The following is a 25,131-nucleotide window of genomic DNA, read 5'->3' as shown; positions in this document are numbered from 1 at the left end:
CTATAATCGTGTAATTTTAAGTATGTAGCAAATAATATTTAATGTTTCTATTGGATTTGAAAACTATGCCAGTACCATCTGGTTCGGCTCCATGCAGCTCATTTCCACACACACGTGTTGTTCGAGCATAACTTGTAATAGAATTTATTTCATAAAATGAAAGGTGAATAAATGAATATTATTCTATCTGTCATCATCTTCTTAGTGTTGTCCTGGCTTTTTGCCACGGCTCATGGGAGCCTGGGGTATGGTTGGCGCCTAATCCCAAGAATTGGCGTAGGCACTAGATGCTTAGTATACTGTGTCGCAGCTATTTACGCCGACATCGAGACAAATAATTATAGCAACACCAGCAATAATGTACCACAATAATTACACATGGCCCAACCTAACCAAACGTTCATTACCAACATGTGTAGTTTGTACGTTTACTTTAGGACGCCCTTAAAAGACACTACACACTTTCCTTCAGCCTACCGCTTTAACATAATATCGCAGCCCTCCATTTTATGAGTTGACTTAGTCGACGTTAAACGAATAAAAAAGAGGTAAAATCTTACAATAAAGAAAAAGGACGAATGTTTCTGGGAAGTTGAATGTGTTATAAATCCTTTTGTTACTAGAAAGTGCTGCGAAGCTTTCTTGATAAAAATAGATGGGAATTAATATTGAAAGCTTATTGAGCGCGTGGGATTTTACACATTTTTAACCCTCGATGCGAAATGGGGTTAATTAAAGGTCAGAGCAAGGCTTCTCACTTAGGTTTGAATTTATTTGTATATTCTAGATACTAAGAACTGTTAAATTGGCCAATTCACTTCAATGAATTCATTCATTCTTTTAAAATTATGGTTTCAGTCCGGTGAGCCCAGTATTAGAAGCTTTAAACACGACTAAAATTGTACGATTAGTACAAGACAGTGTACGGTGATTTTATTAGCTCTTGTAAAGCGACAGCTGAACTTTACAAGTAGCACGTGGACTGCCGGCCGTTGACTCCAAAATGGTGGTAAAACGCGTTTCAAGATTAATTCTTCATTCACTGTACACATATTACACTTTAAACTATGGAAGGTAAGGTATGAAATCTCCATGTACCAAAAAGTGTCCGTCAAAAAACTTTAAATAGGTTCCGCTACAATACATAGAATATTAGAAAAAAAAAAAAACAAATCATTGACAGCGCACTTCACACCGTAATTAACGCATAGGTTCTTAGCTACTCTAGCGCTACTCTGGAGAGTTTTGGAACTATTATTTATAGCTGACAGCTGGACACTTTTGTTTGCAACAGTTCTGCCTATGGAGATTTCATTTCTTACCTCTAACTTCCATACTTTAATCAATATTAATGAGCAAAAAACAAAGGAATTAATCACGAGGCGTGACTAGCAAGATGGCGCTCGAACCGGATGTCAAATCATTTCATATTTGGACCAATTTTGAATTGAAATGACAGATCGGTGTGTCGTTTTGGTAGTAATCTTCAAGTATTGACAACTGACAGATCATATTTATAACCGTTTGATAACAAGAAATTACCAAGTAGACTTCCAATTCAAAACAGTATCTGTCAAAAGTTTCTATAGATATGGTGCCAGTATAAGTTTTACCTGTCTTTGCTCTTATGAGATTTAGCTGATAAAGCATCCAGGACACAGAATAAGATAAAATTCCCCTAACAAAAAAAAAGTATTCAACTTTTAACACCCACGCTGACGTAAAATACTTCGACCGGCCAACCCAATTCCAAAAACACGAAGACGGTACAATTTTTTAAATAGAATCTATGCGGAATGAGAAGAATGAAAAAAATAATGAAGAATGTAAAATGTATTGGTTCTCTTATATTCTACGACTTCTATTTCCGTACAGACTCTACAGGCCCGGTGCCCCCATAGAACAAATTGATTGTACTTACCTACCCTATAGGTACAAATTATATGTAAACAATATTTCACATGAAAGTTAGGCTCGAGTTTGGCACTTCAAAACATTGAACTATTATTAGTTCAAAAGCGTTTGTTTATATATACGGTTAAAGTTTACAGTCAAATAGCTGTTAGACTAACATTCTACAAATACGATAAATTGTATTTTGACTTTTGGTTGAGATGCGTGCCTTAAGTAGATCTTTTTTTCTTGAAGTCTCTTTTAGACAGCGATTTTCTGCTTGATGTATCGTTTATTGACAAATTTTATTACATAATTTAATTATCATGTGTCGTTGAATGAATGAACGAATGAATGAATGATTTATTGCGTATATGGTAATTCAGGTTACAATAGCAGGTACAATTGCATATTACAAAATACCACTGAACACTACCTTTACAGGTGTACACACTTGCATATACTTAGTAGGTACTATATTAAAATCTGACCTAATTACAAAATTTCAAAATAATTTAATCGTTTTTAATCAACGAATTTTACTTTCCGTAGACCTGACATCTGACGCTTTTCGAATAGCTTAATTCAATTAAATGTACAATTACTCTTAAAACCACTTCATCCGCGTAATCTTTTAATTGCAAAATTATGCTCGCTAGCAGCTCCACCACAACTCGATTAACGAAATGCCCTGAATAAGTTGTTTCTAATGAAAACAGCGTTATTTCACGTTTATTCCTTGTATTCCCTCGTCAGTAAACGATACTGATACAATTAATCGACTCAACTCATTCGGAATCGTTCCGAATTCGATATTTATTCGATTTCAGCCGACAGCTGTTGTTCCCAATGCAGACTAGTTTGCAAGAGGACTAGTAAAGCGGGCTTTTTGATTATAGGGGCCTAAAATCAGACCGGATTAGGTTGTTCTTATAAAAGACGATTCTGATCTACAGCGTGTATTTTTGATACGACCACATAATCTAAGGCTAGTTAGTTTAGGCTGTGATGAACACACTTTCATAAGTTTTAATAAAAATCTACGACTTTTATTTTTCCACATACATATAATAATTCAGCAAGCTATGTATCACTACCTTGCTTTAACTCAAAACGTCGCATTCGACGTCACAACTTTCTCAAGTGACCATGATGTACAAAATACATTGCCGCTCGAAAAAAAAAACAAAAACTAAGTTATGCTCTGGTAATTAAAACTAAATTAAAAAGCTGTAGAAGAGTCTGGTTCTGGGCCGAGGATTTCCACATTTCAGTTTTCTATACACCGTGTTTTCGTTGATTTCAAAGGCGCATTCCTGACTTTAAAATTAACTATGTACCATTAAGATTCCTTAAACGTAGAGAAGTAACTTAAAATAGAGTGTATACGGGAGAAGTACAAGGAGCTGGAAGTGGTAGATCTCGGCGGACTTTCTCTGATCAACTCGGGGAAATCCTGAAGAAAGGCCAGGTCAAGAGCACCCTAAACCGACGAGCGTGTATGAGGAATGTTATATGAAAGTGAAAGATGCGAAAGAGGTATGTCACATTCGTAGCAAGTGGAAATCCGCGGTCTCTTTCCCTTCGGGTAATAGCTGTGAGATGTGTATGTATGTATGAAGGTCATGCTTTACTGGTTATTTAAACGAGCGTTCGTTAGATTCGTTGTTCGATGATTATATACCAAGCGCCTGTGGATGCCGCACGGCAATATATCGAGTAACCACTCCTCTTACAGCCTCACATCTTACTTAACCCCGACATTCTAAATACGACATAAACTCCCAAAATATAAAGTCCAAATTTGCTGCCTACTTATATAAGAGCTTTCGAAAGTAAATGTTCAATATTGCGCCTGAATTCTTGCACGTAGGTGAGCACCTTCGGCTCCGGGAGGCGTCGAATATGCTTGCACTTCGGATTGCCTGGCATCCGAGTTATTAGGGCCATGTCACTTGAATCCGAAGATTCTAGTACATTCGACAACTTTTCCAGGTACCCCATGTTGATAGAACCGAGTGCAGATACGAAAGGAAAGTGTATAAGGTGAAATATTTGGGAGATGAGTTTGCACCGTTAAGGTATTGATGGATATTTTTCCAACTTAGAGCGTTCTCGGATGTCGGATGAAAGTAAAATGTAAGACATATGTTTTTCTGTATTTATTTATTCATTACAAGCTTTTATTTAGCTTACCCTGTTAGTATGTAACTGAGGTTCAAATCTTTGAAGCTAAAGACCCACTCGACTTCCCGATTTCCGATTGAGCTGAAATTGTGCATAGTTACATATGTAAATCGGATGACAATGTAATATTATGATGACATAGAGCTGATCTGATGATGGAGATATAAGATGGTGATGGGAGCTCTGTGATGAAACAACACTAACTAATTATGTTTGATATTATGGGAAAAGAAAAGTACAGTCAACGATATCAACTTGTACCAAAACTGAATTTTTTGCCAAAAACTTTTTGTTCCATATTGGTAGTTGATTATTTTGCCTACTGAGCAAATTCCAATCAAGGGCATAGCCGGGCGCTGTCAACCGTAATTAATGCCGTTCCGTCTATCTGGAATATCCCGGAATTTACTATATTGCGGTGGGCTGGTGACGAATATTCATCACGGACCACAATTCAATGTTAATACCTTACCTACCTAAACTACAGAGTATTTATTTAGTGACCTGCAATAATTTACGGGGTGAATATATAGGTCATACTGAGCAACTTTTACTATGGGACCAACCCTGAAATAGCTAAAAAAATTGTCTAATTCATATATTTTGGCTGACTGACCTTGACATATTGAATGGGAGTGTAAATTTTTTTTTCGCGATTTCTGGGTTGGTCTCATAGTAAAAATTGTTCAGTGTCACCCCGTAAATATGATCAAACCCTTTCATCAAATGTTTCAGTTCACTGAAAATAGCGGTTCAACATTATAGGACTTAGTAATATTTTCATAACAAAAACATTGAAAATAAAATTTAAAGTTTTATTTCAGGACAGGCCATATTTTGTTAGTTAACACGTTGTTTACGGTGCGTGCTAAATAATTACAGATCTAAAACATCACACCTTTGTTAATCAAATAAATAGAAATGGAATAATTTTCCACCTCAATTTCAATACCGCACCCCAACAATCATGATACATGCTGGGAGCCGAGACGACTGACACCCGTCAGAAACATTCCTTCTATGTTTACCTGAGGTACAATATTATCATTTCTAACGTCCATACTATATCATTTTCTATTTTAAATGGGTAATAGTTATGTGTTCGATCGAGTAAGGTTTGTAGGATGCTCATAGTTAAGAGGCTGTCTATACCTAAAGCGCGCACACTGTCTATTTGTATCGGAGTAAATGAGATAGCACTGTCGCATGTTACTGGGCCTGGGCAAGGGAATAATAAGAAAAATATTTAAATAAAAAAAGTGGATTATTAGTGTAATATTTTACTCAATAGCGGTTTAGATATAAATGTTTTGAAATTGTGATTTTAATTGCAGACCCATAAGTCAAAACAATAAAGACATAGAACCGTTTAATTGTGATTTTAAGACCAATCTTTGCAATTATTTTATATATAGCCGATTTCGTTCAATCATGTATCGAGTACAACCACGGTCTTTGAAATATAATTAATATGAACATATATTTTTCTTACTTGACTAAAACAAATAATCTTTCTTACAAAACTGTTTAAGTAACATCAATTTCAAGGACATTGGGTGTTGACAGCCTCTAAGCTGAGGAACATACATTTGTTTGTTTTAAACCAGTCTATACACAAAATCCGTGTACAGTCACAGTCACTATCAAAAGTAACGGATCAGAGTACGCGTCAAAAATATCTACATTCTGTGATAGCTTTGGAGGAAACATTAGTTGAGCCACTTTTCAGATATAAGAAATTTATGTCAATGTTGGTGTCCCGCAAACGCAGGCGGAGCCTCAAAACTGTGCGATAAGGAAAATTGCAGCTCCGTCCAAAATTCCCATCTCAGAAATCGATATTTCGTTCTCGACATTTTCCTCCTGCAAAATTTAACCAATCGTAACGAAATTTTGAGAACCCAATGAAAAATAAATTTGGTTCTCACCGTTTTGATGTTTTCGTTTATTGTTGCCCATTTTGTATGCTAGGCGGCTGTTTACGGCGCATTTATTTGGCCGTTTTAGTGCTGTTTGAAGTAATAATATCTAGTTCTTATAAAATGAAAAATATCAAAAAAAGCAAAACGTACAGATACAGGTACTGGTAATACAACATATAAAAAACATATAAATATAACATATAAAAAAACGATTCCATGTCGAATGTTTGTATGGAATAATTACCACAAATATTTTGTCTTAAGAAAAAGATACTTATATGTTCCCGTATATAAAACAATTTATTAGTGACAGATACTTTTTTTTTTAAATATTATAGGACATTATTACACAAACTGACTAAGTCCCACGGTAAGCTCAATAAGGCTTGTGTTGAGGGTACTTAGACAATGATATATATAATATATAAATATTTATAAATACTTAAATACATAGAAAACATCCATGACTCAGGAACAAATATCCATGCTCAACACACGAATAAATGCCCTTACCAGGATTTGAACCCGGGACCATCAGCTTCGTAGGCAGGGTCACTACCCACTAGGCCAAACTGGTCGTCCGCTTTAGAACACAAACTGAAGACACATACTGTATATCTACTTGGAAAACTATTCCCAGATAGCAGATACTTTTGAAGCGTGGTTTCATCTTGATTGTACCTACTTATGAAGATCCAGCAAAGCGCAAGCGCCCAAAGACTGCAGTAACCGCTTACTATAAGGTAGCCCGTACGCTTGTTTGACTGTCCTGATATAAAAAATCTCCACAATAACAAGAAAACTGAATAAAACATACCTAACCGACATAAAACTTTAATACATGTCAAATGGACGTCTGTAATAGCGTTACCTCCCCAGCTTAAATTTATTGTTACGCCCTATGAAGAATTTCATGCCCGCATTTTTTCCTCATTTTACTGCTTTGTTACCGAATAAAGAAGGACGTAAGGGCCTTCAGAGTTTCATAAGATTACATCCTTTTAGTCTGTATAAGGGAACTCATTCGGCCGACTGACATATGTAAAGTGTGTTGGGGTACCAGAATTTCCACTCCAATTTTGTTAGCTAACACGCCTTTAATGCATTCAACGAAGACATTTTTTAACATTGAATCCAATATTCTAACGAATTACTAGGTATACGAATGCATTAGATAATATTGTAGATATTGTCTAGACTAGAACTTACTACAATTACTTGCTAAATTTAGAGCCGCACCAATTAGGTAACTAACTCGTTATGATCTTGATCCCCGCGATACTGGCTTATGCATAATGTGGGGTTTACTTTCACTGCAATGTGCTTTTATTTGCATGTCTTTATAATAAATAAAGATTTTTTTTGTGCATAGCTGTATGGGTATCAAACAATTCTAAAGTGCCTACGATTTTTCCGAGGTCATCATCATTTAAAATATAGAACGGTGAATCAGCAATAATCAGTGAACTTCGAAATCGTGGAAAAATCTCCCCGTTTACGACCCGGGCACCCGTTAAATTCCACCTTTCACGACGTATTCCGGTTATTAGCTTTGAACACGTAGGTTACTGATCATTCTTTGGGGTAATAAAGTGCGTTAATAGCTATTGATCACATTTTATGGCGCGGAAGCTTAACGGATGGCGGAAAAACGTTACGTGAACACCTATTTGTTGACCACATAAAACAATCTAAGAGGTCAACACTGAGAAAGAAAAACTGTTAGTAAAACACAGAGTCATATCAAACTGTTATTTATTCTTCCAGCTCAAAGAATAGACCATATTGGGATTAAACCTGCTTCTTCCTGATATTTTTTTTTACTGAAAAGGGATTGGTAAAGAATGTCTTCAACTTTAAATTCAAGATATCGTCGGTACGAGCCGGGTTCTAAGACATTCTTCCCCAGCATGCTTAACGTTCTAGTGTCTTAAATGAATATAGAATCAAAACGATTTTCGGATATAATAAGTTTTTTGACAGAGTGGTTTTCCATGTCAAAAAATACCCTATGGTAACTCCTAACCGAACTCTGATATCTTAGTTTGTTATAGTATCTAGTACCCATGAAAGCTTTATTAAGCTTGTTTGAAGGACTAGGTTGATTTCTGTAAGAACGTACCACAATATTCATTTATGTAAATTTTCTTCTTGCTTTCAGGCAGGCGGGGCCGGCGCGCGTGAAGCGGCGGGGCGCGCCGGCCGTATGGCGCTGCTGTACCGCGCCACGCGCCTGCGCGACCGCGGCGACACGCACGTGTTCACCTTTGTGGTCACGCGCAGTGCCACCAGAGAACCAGACCGTGATGTGACGAGTAAAGACTTCGGATGCGCGCATCAGAGATGGGCGGTTGCTTTCAACCGCTCGGCAGATGCTTCACTAGGTAAGATCCATGACAATGTTGGTACGAATCAGAGCCAGCCAAGTAGTTCACGTTTGTAGTCACGCGCAGTGTTACCAGAGAATCTGACCGTGATGTGGCGCCTCTTCTTTTGGATAGGTAGCTCCTTCTCATTTTCTTGTTGTAGGCACTCCATTTTTCATGTCTCTTACAACTGCCATCCTGGACCCCTTGCTGAAAAAGCCTATCGCCTATCTAAAACCTTTTTGGTCATGTGTTCTGGTGGTCATTGCATTACATGGCCATACTACTTCAGTCGGCCTTTTTCTTGAATAGGTTCAACCTTTAAACTGCGTGTTAAAAATAGCTATTTTTGACATGCTCAAGTCTCGTAACGCCGCCCCGGTCCACCCTTTTTAATTCCAGTGCAGTGTATCTTATTTTCCTGCTGTTTTAGCCTCATATCATGTCATTGATGTGTCATCAGTAGGGCTAAGATGGTCGGCTCTTTATCATTTGTCACCATGCCTGTCACGTTCTAACAAGTATGTAAGTGCAAAAGCGACGGGCATAGTGACAAGTGATAAAAATGGAACCATGCTGCCACTGCAGTGGGTTTAAGATGGTCGGCTTTTTATCATTTGTCACCATACCTGTCACGTTCTAACAAGTATGTAAGAGCGAAAGTGACGGGCATAGTGACAAGTGATAAAAATTGAACCACGATACCGCCGCAGGGCTAGTTATAACACGTATTTCCATTCGAGGTGAGTGAGCTATAAATAGTGATTATAGGAAATAGAGAGGATATAGAGGAACGTTGAGTTTTGTATTAAATTAGTCCGTAAGGGACTGCAACGACCATTTATGATAAGGGCTTCGGCTTGTACTCACGGGCGCCAAAAAACGAAACTAAGTATTTGGGCGTCTTCTCTCAGGGTGAAATAATAAGTAAAATGACCTAGTCTTATAATTTAAGTATCTAATTCACTTCAATTTCTAAAGCATTTAACTAAATAAGGACAGTTTCTTTGTGAGAGGTCAGTTATGCCAGTTAAATTTACTTGATTCCTGCCAAAAGCAACGCAAAGACAAAGCGAACAACCAGAATAATAAGACATTGCTGTTAATTTTAGCTTCAGTAAATCTACAGTGAAGTACTGCTGGGAATTCAACAAAAACCCTCAAACAAACATATTTAGGCGCACCCTACACTTAGGGCTGATATTATCAGAAATTGGACAAGTGCGAGTCGGACTCGCCCACCGAGGGTTCCGTACTTTTAAATATTTGTTGTTATAGCGGCAACAGAAATACATCATCTGTGAAAATTTCATGAGGTACAGCCTGGTGACAGACGGACGGACGGATGGACGGACGGACGGACAGACGGACAGCGGAGTCTTAGTAATAGGGTCCCGTTTGACTCTTTGGGTACGGAACCCTAAAAAACTAGTTTCTGTCCAGTAGGGCTAAGTGGTCGGCTCTTTATAATTTGTCACCATGCCTGTCACGTTCTACCAAGTATGTTAGCGCGAAAGTGACGGGCATAGTGACGGGTGATAAAAATGGAACCGTGCTGCCACCGCAGGACTTGGTCTGCGTGAAATAATGATGATATTGATATACCTAAACTTTCCTATGTCTTTCCCTCGGTCTCGATTTCATCTAAATTGGTTTATCGGATTAAGAGTGGAGGTAACAGTAGGGCTTAAGCACTAGAATCTGTATAGTCACGAAATAAATTCAGATGTCCATGTCATCCGGATATTCCTACAAAAAAACAAGTACCTATAAAAATGTTTTTTTTTAAGTCCGTTAGTTTCAAATGTGCATTTCTGAGCTTAAATTAAGTAACTTTCCCAAAGAAACCGGTATTCTAATTAACTCCATTTTGGAGATAATCAATGATATATTTTTATCTGATAAGGCATCTACGAGCGTGTGCACTTGCCTTAGGGCCTGTTTACATTATTGATTAGTGTTTAGTATGAGTTTATACATTTTCTACTAAACGCAAGTACTATCTCGGACGATCGATATTCGAAATGTCACGTATATGTCCTACTTTTAATGTCCGCGTTACAACAACGCAACGCCAACGCTTAGTAATTACTAAAAAAAACTATGCCATTCAGTTTCCCATTAAATGTACCGTATGTAAGTAGGTTTCGGGGAGTGAACAGTCGTTTGTTGTCAGAGATACGTATTACTATGGGGTGTGGAATTAAAAGGAGTGAAATCTCTTATGGTAGAACTGCTGCAAAAGTGTCCGGCTGTCAGCTATAAATAATAGTTCCAACACTCTCCAGAGTAGCGCTAGAGTAGCTAAGAACCTAGGCGTTATTGACGGAGTGAAGTGCGCTGTCTATGATTTGATTTTTTTTATATATCCTAGGTATTGTAGCGCCACCTATTTAAGGTTTTTTGACGGACACCTTTTTGGTGCATAGATATTTCATTCCTTTCCTATTACTTCTATATTATGGTGCCTGTATAAAATCATCACATAAAAGTCCATCCTACAAAACTCAAAATGTACATCAAGTAACTTTGGACTTGGGTTAGTTAACCAATTTACCGATAAGTGGCGCTGTTCACAATTATTCTTAGTATAAGCTTATGGTCAAAAGCCTTTTAAATTTATTGTTAGACGAGATGATTGAAAGTTTGTACGGCACCCTCGGTGCACCTTACTTTGCTAAATTTCTGTGACAAGATTCGGCTTCAGGAGAATTTATATTTATTCATTAATTATTACAGAAGCATTAACTAATTAGCAGATGAAACGGTGTAATCACTGATCAAAGGACTGTTACAACGAAAGCTTACAAAATGTGCTAGCTGATGACAATGATACTCGTAATATTTTATGACTCTCATAAAACGACAAGGCTGGGAACAATAGGCATTTATTTATTAAATATTAAGGTGCTTACGAATTAGCTACCAATATTTTTACAACTGCTACTCCTGGAATATATTTAAGTATGAAATATTAAAGGTTTTATATTTTTTTTTTTTTTGAGATTTTTCTTAAAACAAATTTGCTACGTAGAAACATCAATGAAACCTCATTGAACAGATTGTAAAACCTCTTTTACCTAACACTTAGCTGGCCACGTCGCGTTGATTAATCAATTAACACTTTGATAAAGACATTTCTTCTACTTTTAAAATATGGCCTCCATCTATGATGATTTTTCTAATGTCTGTCGTTATTCAGTGGTAACTTTTAAGTGTGCTCTTAGAGCATGACGTTGTTCGGTAGTTGCTTTTAGTCGAGAGATAGCTGCTAGACTTTACTAAAAGCCACGATGGATCGGGTGTTGATTAAAACATGGTTAAACGCGTTTCAAGCATTGACATAGGTATATCTAAGGACGAGCCTTACGGGCACTAAGAATGGCGCTGTGGTGTCACTCACGAATTCGAGCCAATCGTGCAGTCTAACGCATCTAGTTGCGACCAATCGCGCGCGCGATGCGAACTCATCAACCAATCGCGTTGTGGTGTGGTGTGGTAAGACTGCGCAATTGGCTCGAATTCGTGTGCGTGACACCGCTGTAGCCCCATTCTCATTGCCCGTAAGACCTGTCCTTAGATATATATGTCAATGGTTTCAAGATTAGTTTTTCATTAGATACACACTTCCACGATAGTTCACAGCATATTAAGCGATCAATAATACACTTTAAACAACATGAACGAGCAAAACACAAAAAAATATTCTCGAGACGTCTTAGCCATCTTCAATTTCAACGACAGGGTTGTCGTTGTTAATAATGACATTTAAGACAAATAATAAAATGTTTGACATGACAGAAAGTGTTAAACATCTTGTCAGTTATTCGCGCCCCTGAATTTCGATTAATGTTATCACAAATCGACATGAGACTGGCAATCTATAGTAAGCAATGAAAAAAATGCACATTATGATTATTTTTTAGATAATATTATGAATATTTTTTTTGTAGTCCGTGGGACTTAGTCAATTTGTGTAATAATGTCGTATAATATTTATTTATTTAATTTATAATTGTGCGGCAAATGAAACCAAAAAAAAAAGAATGTTTTCTTAATTTTTATTTAAATAATTGTTTTAATGTCAAGTACCATCTCTTAAAATATCGCGGGCGATAGTTTTCTTTTATACTACATCGGTGACAAACAAGCATACGACCCGCCTGACGGTAAGAAGTCTCCGTAGCCTACAAATCTAGAGGAGTTACATGCGCGTTGCTGACCCTAACACTCCGTACCATCATTGAGATCTGGCAGGAACACAACACTATGAGTACGGTCTAGTGCTATTTGGCTGCGGTTTTCTGTAAGGTGGAGGTACTTCCCCAGTTGGGCTGGAATGACATCCGCTGTGCTGTGCCCTACCACACAAAGCGAGATGACATTCACAATGCCCATACCTCTCTCCATAGTTTACATTTTGATTACATTACCTTAAATAACTGTTAGGTCGTTGAGTCCTACGACTACGAATACCGTTCAGTTAAAGCACCCATTTGACACTCATTTTATAGCACTTTCATGAGACAATATTAAAGTGAAACGCCTGTTAAAATTTACTGAGATGTCGTAGTGTCCATATAACTTAGTACCGGGTTGTTTCCGGGTGAATGACATGGCTCTTAGTGCATAAAGTGATGATACCTAAGTGAAATTACTCGATAGTTTCATCGTTAACCTTACGTTTAAAGTTTAAACTGCAGATTAAAGGATGACTCATGTTTAGACCGGCCCGGGGCCGGGCCGGGGAGTCCGAGACGTTTTCTATAGAAACATCACGTGATCACCGATCACCCGTCATAGAAAACGAAGTGACAGACGCCCCGGCCTGGGCTATAACCGCGAAAAATCGAAGTTCGTCAATTGGGGGCATTTTTCTCGAGTGACGTCTTAGTGAGAGTAAAAGAGAAAGATCCCCGCAATTTGCGAATTTCGGTTTCAGCGTTAGGTCTCCTGGTCTCGAGCCGGGCTAACGTAAGTTATGGTTTACTGGCAAAGACTATAATGTGGTATATTTAAACGTTTTTTGGCAAAATTTTCATTTTTGATTTAAGCTTTTAGAGCACATTGAAATAAAATTTTGTTACAACTGGCAACTAATTCTCATCGAGACAATTCTAAGAGTTAGACCAAGCTAAGTTAGCAGCGATTTTGATAGCCCAGACTGTGCAAGACTGCAAGTGTTATTTGAACTGATAGATGTTTGATGGTTAAAATAACACTTGCACAATCTGGGCTATCAAAATCGTTGCCAATTAAGCTTGTTATTTTAAGTTGCGTTATTTTATCACAGGGTAGAAGCGCTGGTGGCCTACTGGTAAGAGCGTGCGACTTGCAATCCGGAGATCGCGGGTTCAAACCCCGGCTCATACCAAAGAGTTTTTCGGAACTTATGTACGAAATATCATTTGATATTTACCAGTCACTTTTCAGAAACCGGACTAATCCCAACAAGACCTAGTTTACCCTCTGGGTTGGAAGGTCAGATGGCAGTCGCTTTCGTAAAAACTAGTGCCTACGCCATATCTTGGGATTATTTAGGCTTCGGACCCCAGGCCCCCATGAGTCGTGGCAAAATGCCGGGACAACGCGAGGAAGAAGAAAAGTTTATCACATAGTACCTATTGGCACCTCCTGCGTCCATCATCCGATCACCTCGATAACAGCACAATATTGCATTGTCAATTTGCCACCCAACTAACATATATAACTTACACCTGAAGTTTCAGCTTATTCGAATAATGCGAAGTAGGTCTAAAATATTGCAAGTAAAAAAAGTTTGTATTAAGTAAATGCCTACAAAAATTTCTGAGTATGCACAGAGTTAATAATAATAATATAATAATTCAGCCTATATACGTCCCACTGCTGGGCACAGGCCTCCTCTCATGCGAGAGGGCTCGGGCTATAGTCCCCACGCTAGCCCAATGCGGATTGGGGACTTCACATACACCTTTGAATTTCTTCGCAGATGTATGCAGGTTTCCTCACGATGTTTTCCTTCACCGAAAAGCTAGTGGTAAATATCAAATGATATTTCGTACATAAGTTCCGAAAAACTCATTGGTACGAGCCAGGATTTGAACCCGCGACCTCCGGATTGAAAGTCGGACGTCATATCCACTCGGCCACCACCGCTTTTTCATGCACAGAGTTAGCAATGACAAAGTATAGCGTGTTGTGATACTTATACGCTTCGTCGCCTTAAAAGGAAATATTAGAGGTCATTTTTCCATACAAACGTTCTCGACATTTTTCTTTCTGGATTTTGGCCCTGGATGAATAGTTTTCAATATGAGTTCATTATTGAGTACCAATCCTACCTGTGTCTGTGTTTTGCTTTTTCGGTATTCTTGTTTTTATGAAGGTTACTTGAAACAGCGCTAAAAACGGCCAAATAAATGCGCCGTAAACAGACGCCTACAAAATCGGCAACAATGCAAAAATCAAAACGGCCTGACCGTTTAACACAGATAATTTCTTTCTTATTCCGTTCCCAAAATTTCGTTACGTTTGGTTAACTTTTGGAAGAAGAAAATATCGAGATCGAAACCTCGATTTCAGAGAATTTTACGCAAGATTTTTTGCCTTAGCAGCGGTTGTCCTTGTCGCACTAATTATAGGAGCCGCCCCGTCAGCGTCGGAGACATTTACTTAAAATTCCCAAATCTGAGAAGTATTTCCTCTTAAAGTTTCAATTCCGAGAATTTAACTGCTTAGTTAGATAATAAAGTACAATGTAAGAATGCGTTGAAAAGTATAGGAATAACTACCAATCTCTTGAGAACCAAAGGCAAACCTAGTTACATCGAAGAATTAGAAATTATAATGCAAACGCCTACCGTTCACGGTCCGCTAACTTGGCAAACTGTATTCCCGGGAGGGAGCAATATTTGTCTAAAAAGCCATCCGAGCCACCAGACTACGAGTATTGCCTTCGTAATATGAATTAACGACTTCATTACGAACTTGATCAAACTTGGCTGGAAAGATAGTTGCTTTAAATGGTCGCTGGCTGGTATTATTTGGCTTGTATAGCCATTTTGCACTGCAGTTGACCTCTCTAGAAGAACAAGTAAAAAGGTGGCTAATGCTGATGTGATTAAATGGCTAACATAAAGAATGCTTCTTAATTATACCTAAAACATAACTAAGTACTCTACGTCATAGTGATCTTACTATCTACGTCATAGTGAGTTAATCCAGAATGATCTGAATTGATTCACCTCAAAAGGGCATCCTCCTCATATGTCTTATTTCTTCGACAGGAGTATACCTGGTATGGCGCGGCGCATGCGAGGGCATGCGCGTCTACGTCGACTTCACCTTTACACTCCTCAGTCGCGACCACTTCACCGCGAATGAGGGCTTCTCGGGCAAGCAGGTCCGCTTCAGCTCCGGCTGCGCGGCGCAGGGCCGCGGCCGCTGCGTCACCCTCGCTGAACTGAACTCGAAATTCGCGGACGCTCGCGGCGAGTTCCAACTCGAACTTTGCATGTCGCGCGTCCGCACTTTCTACTCTTGTGAACTCAGGGCACCGCGCATCGACACTCCGCCTATCGCCTTCGCTGGATTCGATTGGACCGTCGCCGTGAACGGATGGAGCAAGGAACCTCTGTCACTCAGACTAGTGCGACTCTCAGGAGAAGGACAGCAATGCCGCGTCAGATACGCGCTGGCTCTAGGCGAGGGCGAAAGAAGAGTGCAATCCGGCGTTCTAGAAAGTCTATGTGATGCTGAAGGAAGGACACCGCCATGGACGCCGCGTCCTCCACCTCGCCCTATACACAAAGGCCTTCGGTTGACTGTGGAGTTGATCCACGCCCGCGCTTTAGCTGATCTTTCAGTAGCGGCGGCAGGCCGAGCAGTGACATGCTATGATCGTGACAAGCAAGCATGGGCGCTCCGCTGCGACACGCATTCTGACACTGTGCGTCTTCACATGCTTTATCGAGACGTGCATAACGTGCCACGCAATCATTTGCGCTACGTGAGCTGGTCTGCGTGGTTGGTACGCGCTAACCCCGCAGCCGGGGAGTCAGATGCTGAGGAACTCCCCGGAGCTCCCTTCTCTCACTACTACGCCCAGGATAGCGCCGACGAAGGCCTAATGATGGAGACAGCGCTCCGTGTAGAGGAGATCTCGCGTCCTGGGTGTCCTTTCTTGCACGCGGGCGGCGAGCTTCGCGTCCGGCTGGAGTGGGGCGAGACGTATCTACTGTTTCAGGCTACTTACCATATCTATGATGATCTTTGTCGTCTTCAGGCGCATCAGATGAGGTGAGTTACTGTTACCTTAATATAAGTTTTTTTTACTGTGAGAATGGCAATGTTCAGTGAAATGAATTACTCTGATGATTAATTAAGGAAAATCCGAAAATAATGTAAATATTGACATGAAAGTAAAATTAAATTAAACAATAAGCACTCACAACTTTTTCGTTTTGCATAAAAACTTGAACGAATGTGAAAAGGCCCACCTTTCTCCCAGCCCCCAGGCCGCCCCCAGGTGTAAGGGTGAACAGCCCACACATTTCAGACTCACAAAATCTCTTTCTAACAAAGGAGTTGAAGAGAGATTTCCTCTTGTAGTTAAATGCTTTTAAATATAAAACGGCCGTTTTTTTCATCCAGGTATGAATGAATCGACTACAAAGCTCAAACGCTATTCTTCTGTCCACAGACGCGAAATCACTGCTCTTCAAGCGGAGAACTACTCTCTAGAACGGCAGCTGTTCAGTTACCAGAAGAGCTTGGCGTATGCCCAGGCGCAGGCGGGCGCGGGGGACGCACCCCCACCGGAGGGCGAGGGGCGCCGCTCCCCCGCCGAGCGCTCCCTCTCCACCGACACCGAGTACGCGTGAACGCCGCTGGATGGCGCCGCTCGTTGTACCGAGTACGCGTGAACGCCGCTGGATAGCGCCGCTCGCTGTACCGAGTACGCGTGAACGCCGCTAGATGGCGTCACTCGTTGTCGCTTCTCCGCCCGCTCTGCTCTCTATCCTTTTCGACTGACTCTGACGTTTTTGAGCGATTTATCTATTTTTCTAGACGTTTTAAGGCGAGGTGCGCCCTCGTCCGCACCGCTTCTCGCCGGTCGCCTGCACTCTCGCCGCTCGATCTATCGATAGCCAATTATTATACTCGACTACTTTTCTATTTATCTGTACATAAAATATATTTAGATATTATATATTATGTATATTTCTTAACTTGAAACTCGAATTCATATACTGCAACAGTCGATTAAGAGTAAAAGTCTATGAAAATGTTGTTGTCATTTTATTTTTTATCCCTGTAAGCACTCCTTACTTGATGGTGTACATTCAAGGTATTAAATATCGACACGGACAAAGTGCCAAAAATATGTATACACAACCTTATTGCCCATAACCACGACAGTCATATCAATTATTAAAAATATTCTTATTATATGATGTAATTAAAAATTTACGGTTTTCTCAATTTTTCCTTTATGTGTGCTATAAGCAGGGATCGGAACCGGTTTTTTGCAAAAACAACGAAATAACCATATATTTCGGTTTATTTTATACTCAAAATGTAGGACTCAGTTGTGTTTTTAGATAACGACTTCGTATTATTAGATTGCCCGATTAGGAATGAAATAAAAAATTAACAAAGAACGAAAAAATACCGGTTTCCAATCCCTGGCTATAAGACGTTGCTTCGTGCCAAATTTCAAGATTCTAAGTTCACGGGTAGTACCCTGTAGGTTTTGATTCCCTTGCGAGTGTCGAAAATTTGCGGAAATTTGCGGCATAAACGGCTGTATCTTTTGATTGCGTTCCTCCAGTAGACCTGAGTATTTGATATAAATTCCAGGTTGATACCTCCACGCGTTCTGGAGAAAAAGGGTCTTGACAGACAGACGGACGGACGGACAACAAAGTGATCCTATAAGGGTTCCGTTCTTCCCTTTCGAGGCACGGAACCCTAAAAAGAACGACATGGCACATATTTCGCGCCTCATCACGAGGTGAGACGACGAGAAAAAATATTTAAAATTTTTAGGCGCATAGCACACTGCATCCGATTCGCACGTCGAGCGAGTTGTCGCTATAATAGGCGCATAGCGTTGTCTTGCTCAAACTTGGGAGCGACTTGCGAATCGGAGGCAGTGTGTCTAAGGTTTGCAATCCAGATCCGAAATGTATGAAATTATACGGATCTGGATCCGGATCCGAGGATCTTCCCATACATTTCGTATCCGTCGTGCAAACCCTAAGTGTGACATGCGCCTTAACCGAACATGTATATGCATTTTCAGCGATCGAAATTGCTATTAAATATTGTCAGGCATTGAAACCTATCCTATTTAATTTTAGAGTTTCGTTTTTCTTTCCAGCAAAGATAGTTGATAGAATACAATTGCAAATAGGTTTCATGAAGTATTAAAATTAAATTAAATTCGAATTAGAAACTAAGTATAACAATAATATTAATAAGCCCCCAAGGTAGCTCATGGCGAGCTGAATGGGAAGGAACGTCCCTTGGGTCCAGTACCCAGGAGACCCCTTCGGCTTGCCTTCATTGAAAATGTCTTTATATAGCACCTGTTATGCAGCAAGCCGAAGCCGTGCTGCATATACGAGTATTATGTGCATTTGTTTGTGGTTTCAACTTTATTGGTGAGTACCTAATAATAATAAATGTTACAACCACTGAGTAGGAATAAAACATATTAGTTACTTATATAGTTAGCCCAACGTTGGCCCTTTCTTTGGGGCTTAAAAATTGTAGTTAGAAATTATTAATAAGGGTGCCACTGAGCTCACTGGGGGGCGCACAAGAAACACATGATGTAAATCAAAGAGCATATAATCACTACGTTTTAAGAGACGGGACTTCCATACTAGCGAGTGGAATCAGTTTGTTTAGCAAATCATTACCAAAATCTACGACAAAGAACTGTCAAGGTCACCAACATAACCCATTTAAATAGTGTAGTACGCTACACGCTTGCGATTCTTATCGATATCGATAAAATGGGGAGGGTTGAAACATAGGCTCCTGTCTACAAATTTTGTACTCGAAATCAGGTTAGCATCGAGTCCACATTTAAGTTGTATGTTATATAGTGGATAGTTCTTTGAGTGGACTAATATCTGGTCGGGCTTAATGTGTACCCGAATTAAGTAATACAGTTTTTAAGTCGTTTTTTTTATATATTTAAAGCTTTATTTTCAACATAATCTGCACATACATGTTTCAATAAATGTAACTTTTCTATGGGAAGATGTATTGTCAGGTCTTCGTTCCCAACAAATTTGACCCACTGCCTGCATCTGAAAACATACAGCCTTGGACAAACATGACTTTATCTACAGTTTATATTCCAAGTATTTGCTAATGAGATGATCAACTGATTATTTAGCGCTAATATGCATCTATAAATCATGTTTTTCGGCATCCAGTTATCAACAACCCTTTATCAATGCTCTAACTTTTTATGTATTTATATGTCTGTTAATCATGAGAACCGGTCTGGTTCAAATCCTGGTACGGGCATTTATTTGTGGGATGCGTATTTGTTCCCGAGTCATGTGTGTTTTCTATGTATTTATATGTACATGTCTTATTGAGCTTCCTATGGGATTAAGTCAATTTGTGTAATAATGTCGTATAATATTTTTTATCGATCACAAAAAGAGAGATTAATTTACTTACATTTCAGATTAATATATTAAATAATTACTAGATTAAAAAATATATATCAAATAATGACCATTAATGCATAGATGATAGATAATTTTCCACTGAAAATCTTCGTTAATTAATTTTGTGTCATATTGCATGAAGTTCTCAGGAAATTTCACATATTTTATTTAATTACTTACACTGATATACAAATAAACATACAATTATCGATAGTTTTAGTACATCCCTAGTTCACAACTAAAAATAATATAAAATATCAAATTTTCGATGTGTTTAAAGCCTGCTGCACCAAAATAAGATCAAAAGTATCTAAAGCAATACGTACCGGTCTTTATCCAAGGGAAATTTCGCCATAAAATTCCTTTTTGCGCGATTTTCTCGAGTGGCTCGCTTGCCACATATTTCGCATTTAGTAAACCGTTTTCTCGGTGGCATTGTAACAAAGTCGCTCTTTACTCTGATCACGGTTCACTATTTTCGATATTTTAACTAAATAATAAATAAATTGCACGAAATACCCGAACAAAACATTGAAGCCTTCATAACAAACAAAACAATTAGGCTGACAGTGACAGTTGACTTGATGTAAACTTGACAGAATAAATAGCACTGACGTTTTATTTTTCTTCGTTGGCAAAGATTTGCGAAACAAGTTCCATACAAAACTTATTTTGTTCCTAGTTGCGTCAGCCTGATGTAAATATCCATATATTTTTTTCTATACAATTATTATACTTTTTTTAAACTGGGCTGGAACATTAAAATTAGCGTTTTTAAATATCTCTCGTTTCATCATCTCATTTCCGAACGAAACGCAACTGCCAAAGTCACGAAACGTCAACGTCAAAGAAACGTCAACACACGTTTTTCAAAACACGCTTCACAGTTTGCTCTAATTTACGTCGTATTACCTTAATTTTAAACAGAAATGGCCCAAGGCAAACTAAAAGTAAAAAGCAAGCTGCCGGCGGGCGCGAAGAACAAGAAAGCGAAAGGTAAAGCCGTGACCAAGCGTCCTAACGCTCCAGTTAAAAGCAAGGCGACGGCTTTGGAGAGGAATAAAATGAAGGCGAATGTTACGAAGATGGTGAACGCGGTGGCCGAGAAGCAGCTGAGGTCTTTGGCTACGGACACGCCGCAGCTGTCGGCGGCGCAGCAGCGGGCGGCTTCTGCACCCACGGCGCCGGTGCCTGCGAAGTAATAATAAGTGATTTTAAACCTTGTTTTTATAAACTACATAAAAACTACTAAAATTACAGTTCGATTTGCGAGTAATATTAGTAAGCTCAATGGAGCATTCCATAAAATTGTCTACCATTGTCCTGTACAAACGCGAATTTTCTGATGTTTACGATGTACAAGAATTCCTTTTCTGTGATTAAGTGTCAAAAATACGCACAGAAAAATAAGCGCCTTCTTTACATGTTGAAAAAAAGTCGCAATACAGTAAATTAACACATTCACTGCCGGGAACCCACCTGGTGGGCGCTCGTGAACTTTGTTCAGATGCCGGACAACCTGCTGGGCGGGTTGTTTTGTACGCAGCTATAGACCACCGGTTTCTGGGGTAGTGCGCCGTTTTTTCTCTGGCAGTGAATGTGTTAAATGCACCTGTACGTGACAGCATGTGGAATGCTCCAATACAGATGTGTGGTTGTGGGATTAGTGTAACGGCCTTCTCATTCGGACTGTTTAGACATTGAGTAGTGCTTATTGTAAGTTCATACATTTGCTATTTGCTCCTGCTGCTAAACACTACTCTGTATCTTTAGGTATTTAAATAATAGTAAATAAACAATGTGTACATTTTCAGGTAGTTATAACATTTATTGGTTAACCAACCAAATACAAAATCGCCTGGATCTGTCACTCTGTGTAATCAATGTCTAAACAGGCCAGTTATACTTATCCTTCACACTTATCCATACTGACCTTATCCCTTGGAGTGGTCTGCCGTCGGCTCCCAAACTATTATGTCATTTCAATTTCAAATTTGATTAATTGAAATAAAATCAAAATTCCAACATATTAAAAACGACGTATATTATGTTACTTGAAGAGTTATCTGGATTATAAAATGAGAGCTTAGGATTTAAGGATTTACATGTACAGTTAAGTTCCCTGGTTACTGTGTAAAGACTGTAAAGAGTAAAGGTAATATTATAAGTTTTAAAATGTTTGTTAATGACTATTTTTTGCATAAAATATGTTGATAAATTTATCTCAGTAGTAGACTTTTTTTTTTCATACTGTTACTCCCTGCTGGGGTGTAGGACTCAAACCATTTTCTTCCATTGACTCCGGTCCTGGGCAGCTTGGGTAACCTCCTCCCACCCCATCCCCAATACACCCAACTCTTGCTCCAAGGAACGGTGCCAAGTAGATTTAGGGTGACCATGTTACCGTTTTCCAGACAGTGTAGTAGACTAACCCATAGAAATAAATAGCAAATGACAGGGAGGAATGAAAGAAGCTGTAAGAGGCTGTGTCACAAGACACACTGGACACTAAATCAAGAAAAACTGATAAACAATTATGTGTAGTTCAGTTTCCAGCAATAAAGGCTAATATAATAATTAATTATAATAAAAAAATTACATAAAAAGACGAAGGCTACTTCTCGTTTAACTTTTTTTTGTACTCAGTAGAATAAAAAAAAAACTGAAAGAAAAAAGTGTACCCATCTTAAAAGCCGCTAGCACCTTGCAACCCCTCTGGTGTTGCAGGTTTCCATGGATGGTAATTGCTGACCATCAGCCAATTTTCCTGCTAGATTGCCTCTTATATCATGCCTTAACAATAGCCACCTTCTAAAGTTAAAAAAAAATACATACATTTCTGGTATTTGGAAGGGGATGATGTGACGGTATTTTTCACACAGACTCTAATATATTTATTCAAGTAGGCATAAACCTGCCATAAAGATAATGAGCAATATTGAGGCCTTACGAATGTTTTTGACTTTAGCTCGATAAAAAATAATCACGAGTAGGTATTGGTCTAAAATGCACTTAATTTTTTTTTTTAATAAAATTTTACACAAAAGTTTACCAATATGTAAATTATTTCTAATGACCAATATTATGCTTGAGGGAACTCGATGGCTACTTTTTTTATTTTTAAAACACAGAGGGTGAGTGAAAAAATACGAACTTGCTGCACCTTAAAAAGAACATCGCTTCGTTTTTTATCCCTTTGACATACACAACTAAAACAATTGACTGGTCATTTGAAATGACCTTGAGACAAAGTTATGGTAGGGTAAGATGGCACCAGACATTACGAATTTACGATGAGTCATAATGTGCATATTGACAAAATAGCTTAAGTCCACGGAAAATGATAACCGCATTTGAGTTTTAGCTGAACGGAATAAATGTTAAATTAAAATAACATGCGAATTTTGATAAACGTAGACACATGTCACAGAAATACCTACCTACAGATTAATAGCAATTTGACCTTGACTGTGACAGTTCATTTATATATAAGTACGTAGGAAGTGCAGTCAGAAACTTGTGAGGATTGCATAACATTTTAACAAATAAAATACATATGATGAACAACCATATTATATTGAATGTTAAACCTACCACGTTAATGCCTACAAAACATTATACCTAATCATGGGATTTCACGAATGTCGCATTTTTCACATTCGCGAACGCGAATCCGAATATCCAGGATGCGAATTCATGTCCGAATGCGAATACGAATGTTAGGTAATATATAGTTGTTATTATCATTCCTAATTAGAAAACAATTTCTTAGCAAGTATTGACTACTTACCATAAAAAGGGCTCAACGCTAAAAAGGTTGAAAACCTCTGGAAGCTCACCTCCGACTACGAACATCGCAAATCGTGTAGTTGTCGTATTTTAAAACCGAAATTTGCAAGAGCGACAGAGACGGAAATATGCCATCTACTGCGCTAGACAGAGAATAACCATGTCCACAATTGTGGTCCAATGCATTGCGTTTCCAATAGAAGCTTGAAGTAGGTAAGTATTATAACTTGATACGAGTTTAGATAGGCAACTTATTAGGTCGCTAAACGTATGTCTTCCTGCCGTAACATAAGGTTGAAATTGGCGCCTTAGTACACCGTAACATTTATCCAAGGTAATGTCACACGATGAGTGAACGTCCTGTCACAGTGTACTGAATTAAACAGTAAGTTAAAAGTAACATTGTGTGAGCAAGCGTCCGGCGGGGCGGCGAGGGCAAATCATGCATTGTGCTCGACCAAATGTATGAAATGCTTTGATTTGTTGCTCGCGGACCCGCCGTCTTTAGCAAGCACGTCAGGGTTTGATGTGTAGTCTATTGCTGATTGCATCAATGGATTGTTGATGTTCTTCGCTTTCTCAAAAAGCGCCTGGAACTTTCCTGGAGCCAGAGTTGAATAGCCTCAATATTAAGGTCTCTGTGTAGATCTTTTGTTCGGATATAAGGAGAAGCGACTATTGCCAGCCTCATGAATTTATTTTGGGTACGCTGCAGGAGTTTCAGGCGCGTTCTTGGTATATGGGCGAAAGCAGGGCTTCCGTAAGTGAGTACTGGTCTAATGCAGGTTTTTATTTTATTTTATTTATTTAGGATTACCAACAGATAATACATCTTACATGCTCTTAAATCTATATGACAATCAGGACTGATGCTTATCTAATTATAGGTAACCACATCTTATATAAGTGTCTTCTACCAGTGAACATGCAGTAATCTTACGGTTAAATTAATTAGTACCAGTACATTACATTAACTAATGCTATTCGTACAACTAGGATGATGGTAAATAGTTGATAACAATTATTTTGTAGATTGTGCCATTATTTCTACAGGACTTTATTTCTATTATTAAGCAAGAAATGGAGTCTGCTCATATAGAAATGGCAGGTGTTGTGTACCTTCCTGATGTGCTTACCAAAATCCAGTCGCCGGTCTAGAATGACACCTAAATATCTCGTCTGGTCCACCCAAGGGATGGGCCTACCATATAGACGCGGTTGGGAAAATGTTCTGACATAATCAGCGTAATATGCTTTTCTGGAGAAGATTATCGACGCGCTTTTGTCTGGATTGAC

At 38.8% G+C, this 25,131-nt stretch overlaps 2 protein-coding genes and 1 long non-coding RNA gene across 3 annotated transcripts in view; 2 read left to right on the top strand and 1 right to left on the bottom strand.

Moving 5' to 3' along the window:
- LOC133519323 (uncharacterized) overlaps positions 1-17,640 on the top strand; it is a 190,212-nt gene extending 172,572 nt beyond the window's left edge. Inside the window, exons 2-4 of the mRNA XM_061853362.1 lie at positions 8,164-8,386; positions 15,637-16,648; positions 17,052-17,640. Coding sequence (XP_061709346.1) covers positions 8,209-8,386; positions 15,637-16,648; positions 17,052-17,232 — 1,371 coding nt within the window. The 5' untranslated portion in view covers positions 8,164-8,208 and the 3' untranslated portion in view covers positions 17,233-17,640. The remainder of the gene's footprint in view (positions 1-8,163; positions 8,387-15,636; positions 16,649-17,051) is intronic.
- A 1,893-nt stretch (positions 17,641-19,533) lies between these two features.
- LOC133519319 (uncharacterized) lies at positions 19,534-20,656 on the bottom strand. The gene is made up of 2 exons (XR_009799615.1): positions 20,373-20,656; positions 19,534-19,674 (listed from the first exon to the last, which is right to left on the bottom strand). It is a non-coding gene; the product is annotated as an uncharacterized LOC133519319 (long non-coding RNA).
- A 229-nt stretch (positions 20,657-20,885) lies between these two features.
- Positions 20,886-22,273, top strand: LOC133519318 (uncharacterized). The gene has a single exon (XM_061853358.1). It carries the CDS (start codon positions 20,976-20,978, stop codon positions 21,246-21,248), a length of 273 nt encoding a protein of 90 aa, XP_061709342.1. The 5' UTR covers positions 20,886-20,975; the 3' UTR covers positions 21,249-22,273.
- The last annotated feature ends 2,858 nt before the right edge of the window (positions 22,274-25,131 follow it).

Source organism: Cydia pomonella, chromosome 6 (assembly GCF_033807575.1).
Source record: "Cydia pomonella isolate Wapato2018A chromosome 6, ilCydPomo1, whole genome shotgun sequence".
NCBI classification, from domain to species: Eukaryota; Metazoa; Arthropoda; class Insecta; order Lepidoptera; family Tortricidae; genus Cydia; species Cydia pomonella.
Note: the sequence above shows the minus strand (reverse complement) of the source record. Positions and strands in the feature narration are given on the sequence as shown.

What these genes read in the sequence shown, in the direction of transcription:
- LOC133519318 (XM_061853358.1), top strand. Translation starts at nt 20,976, where the DNA reads ATGGCCCAAGGCAAACTAAAAGTAAAAAGCAAGCTGCCGGCGGGCGCG.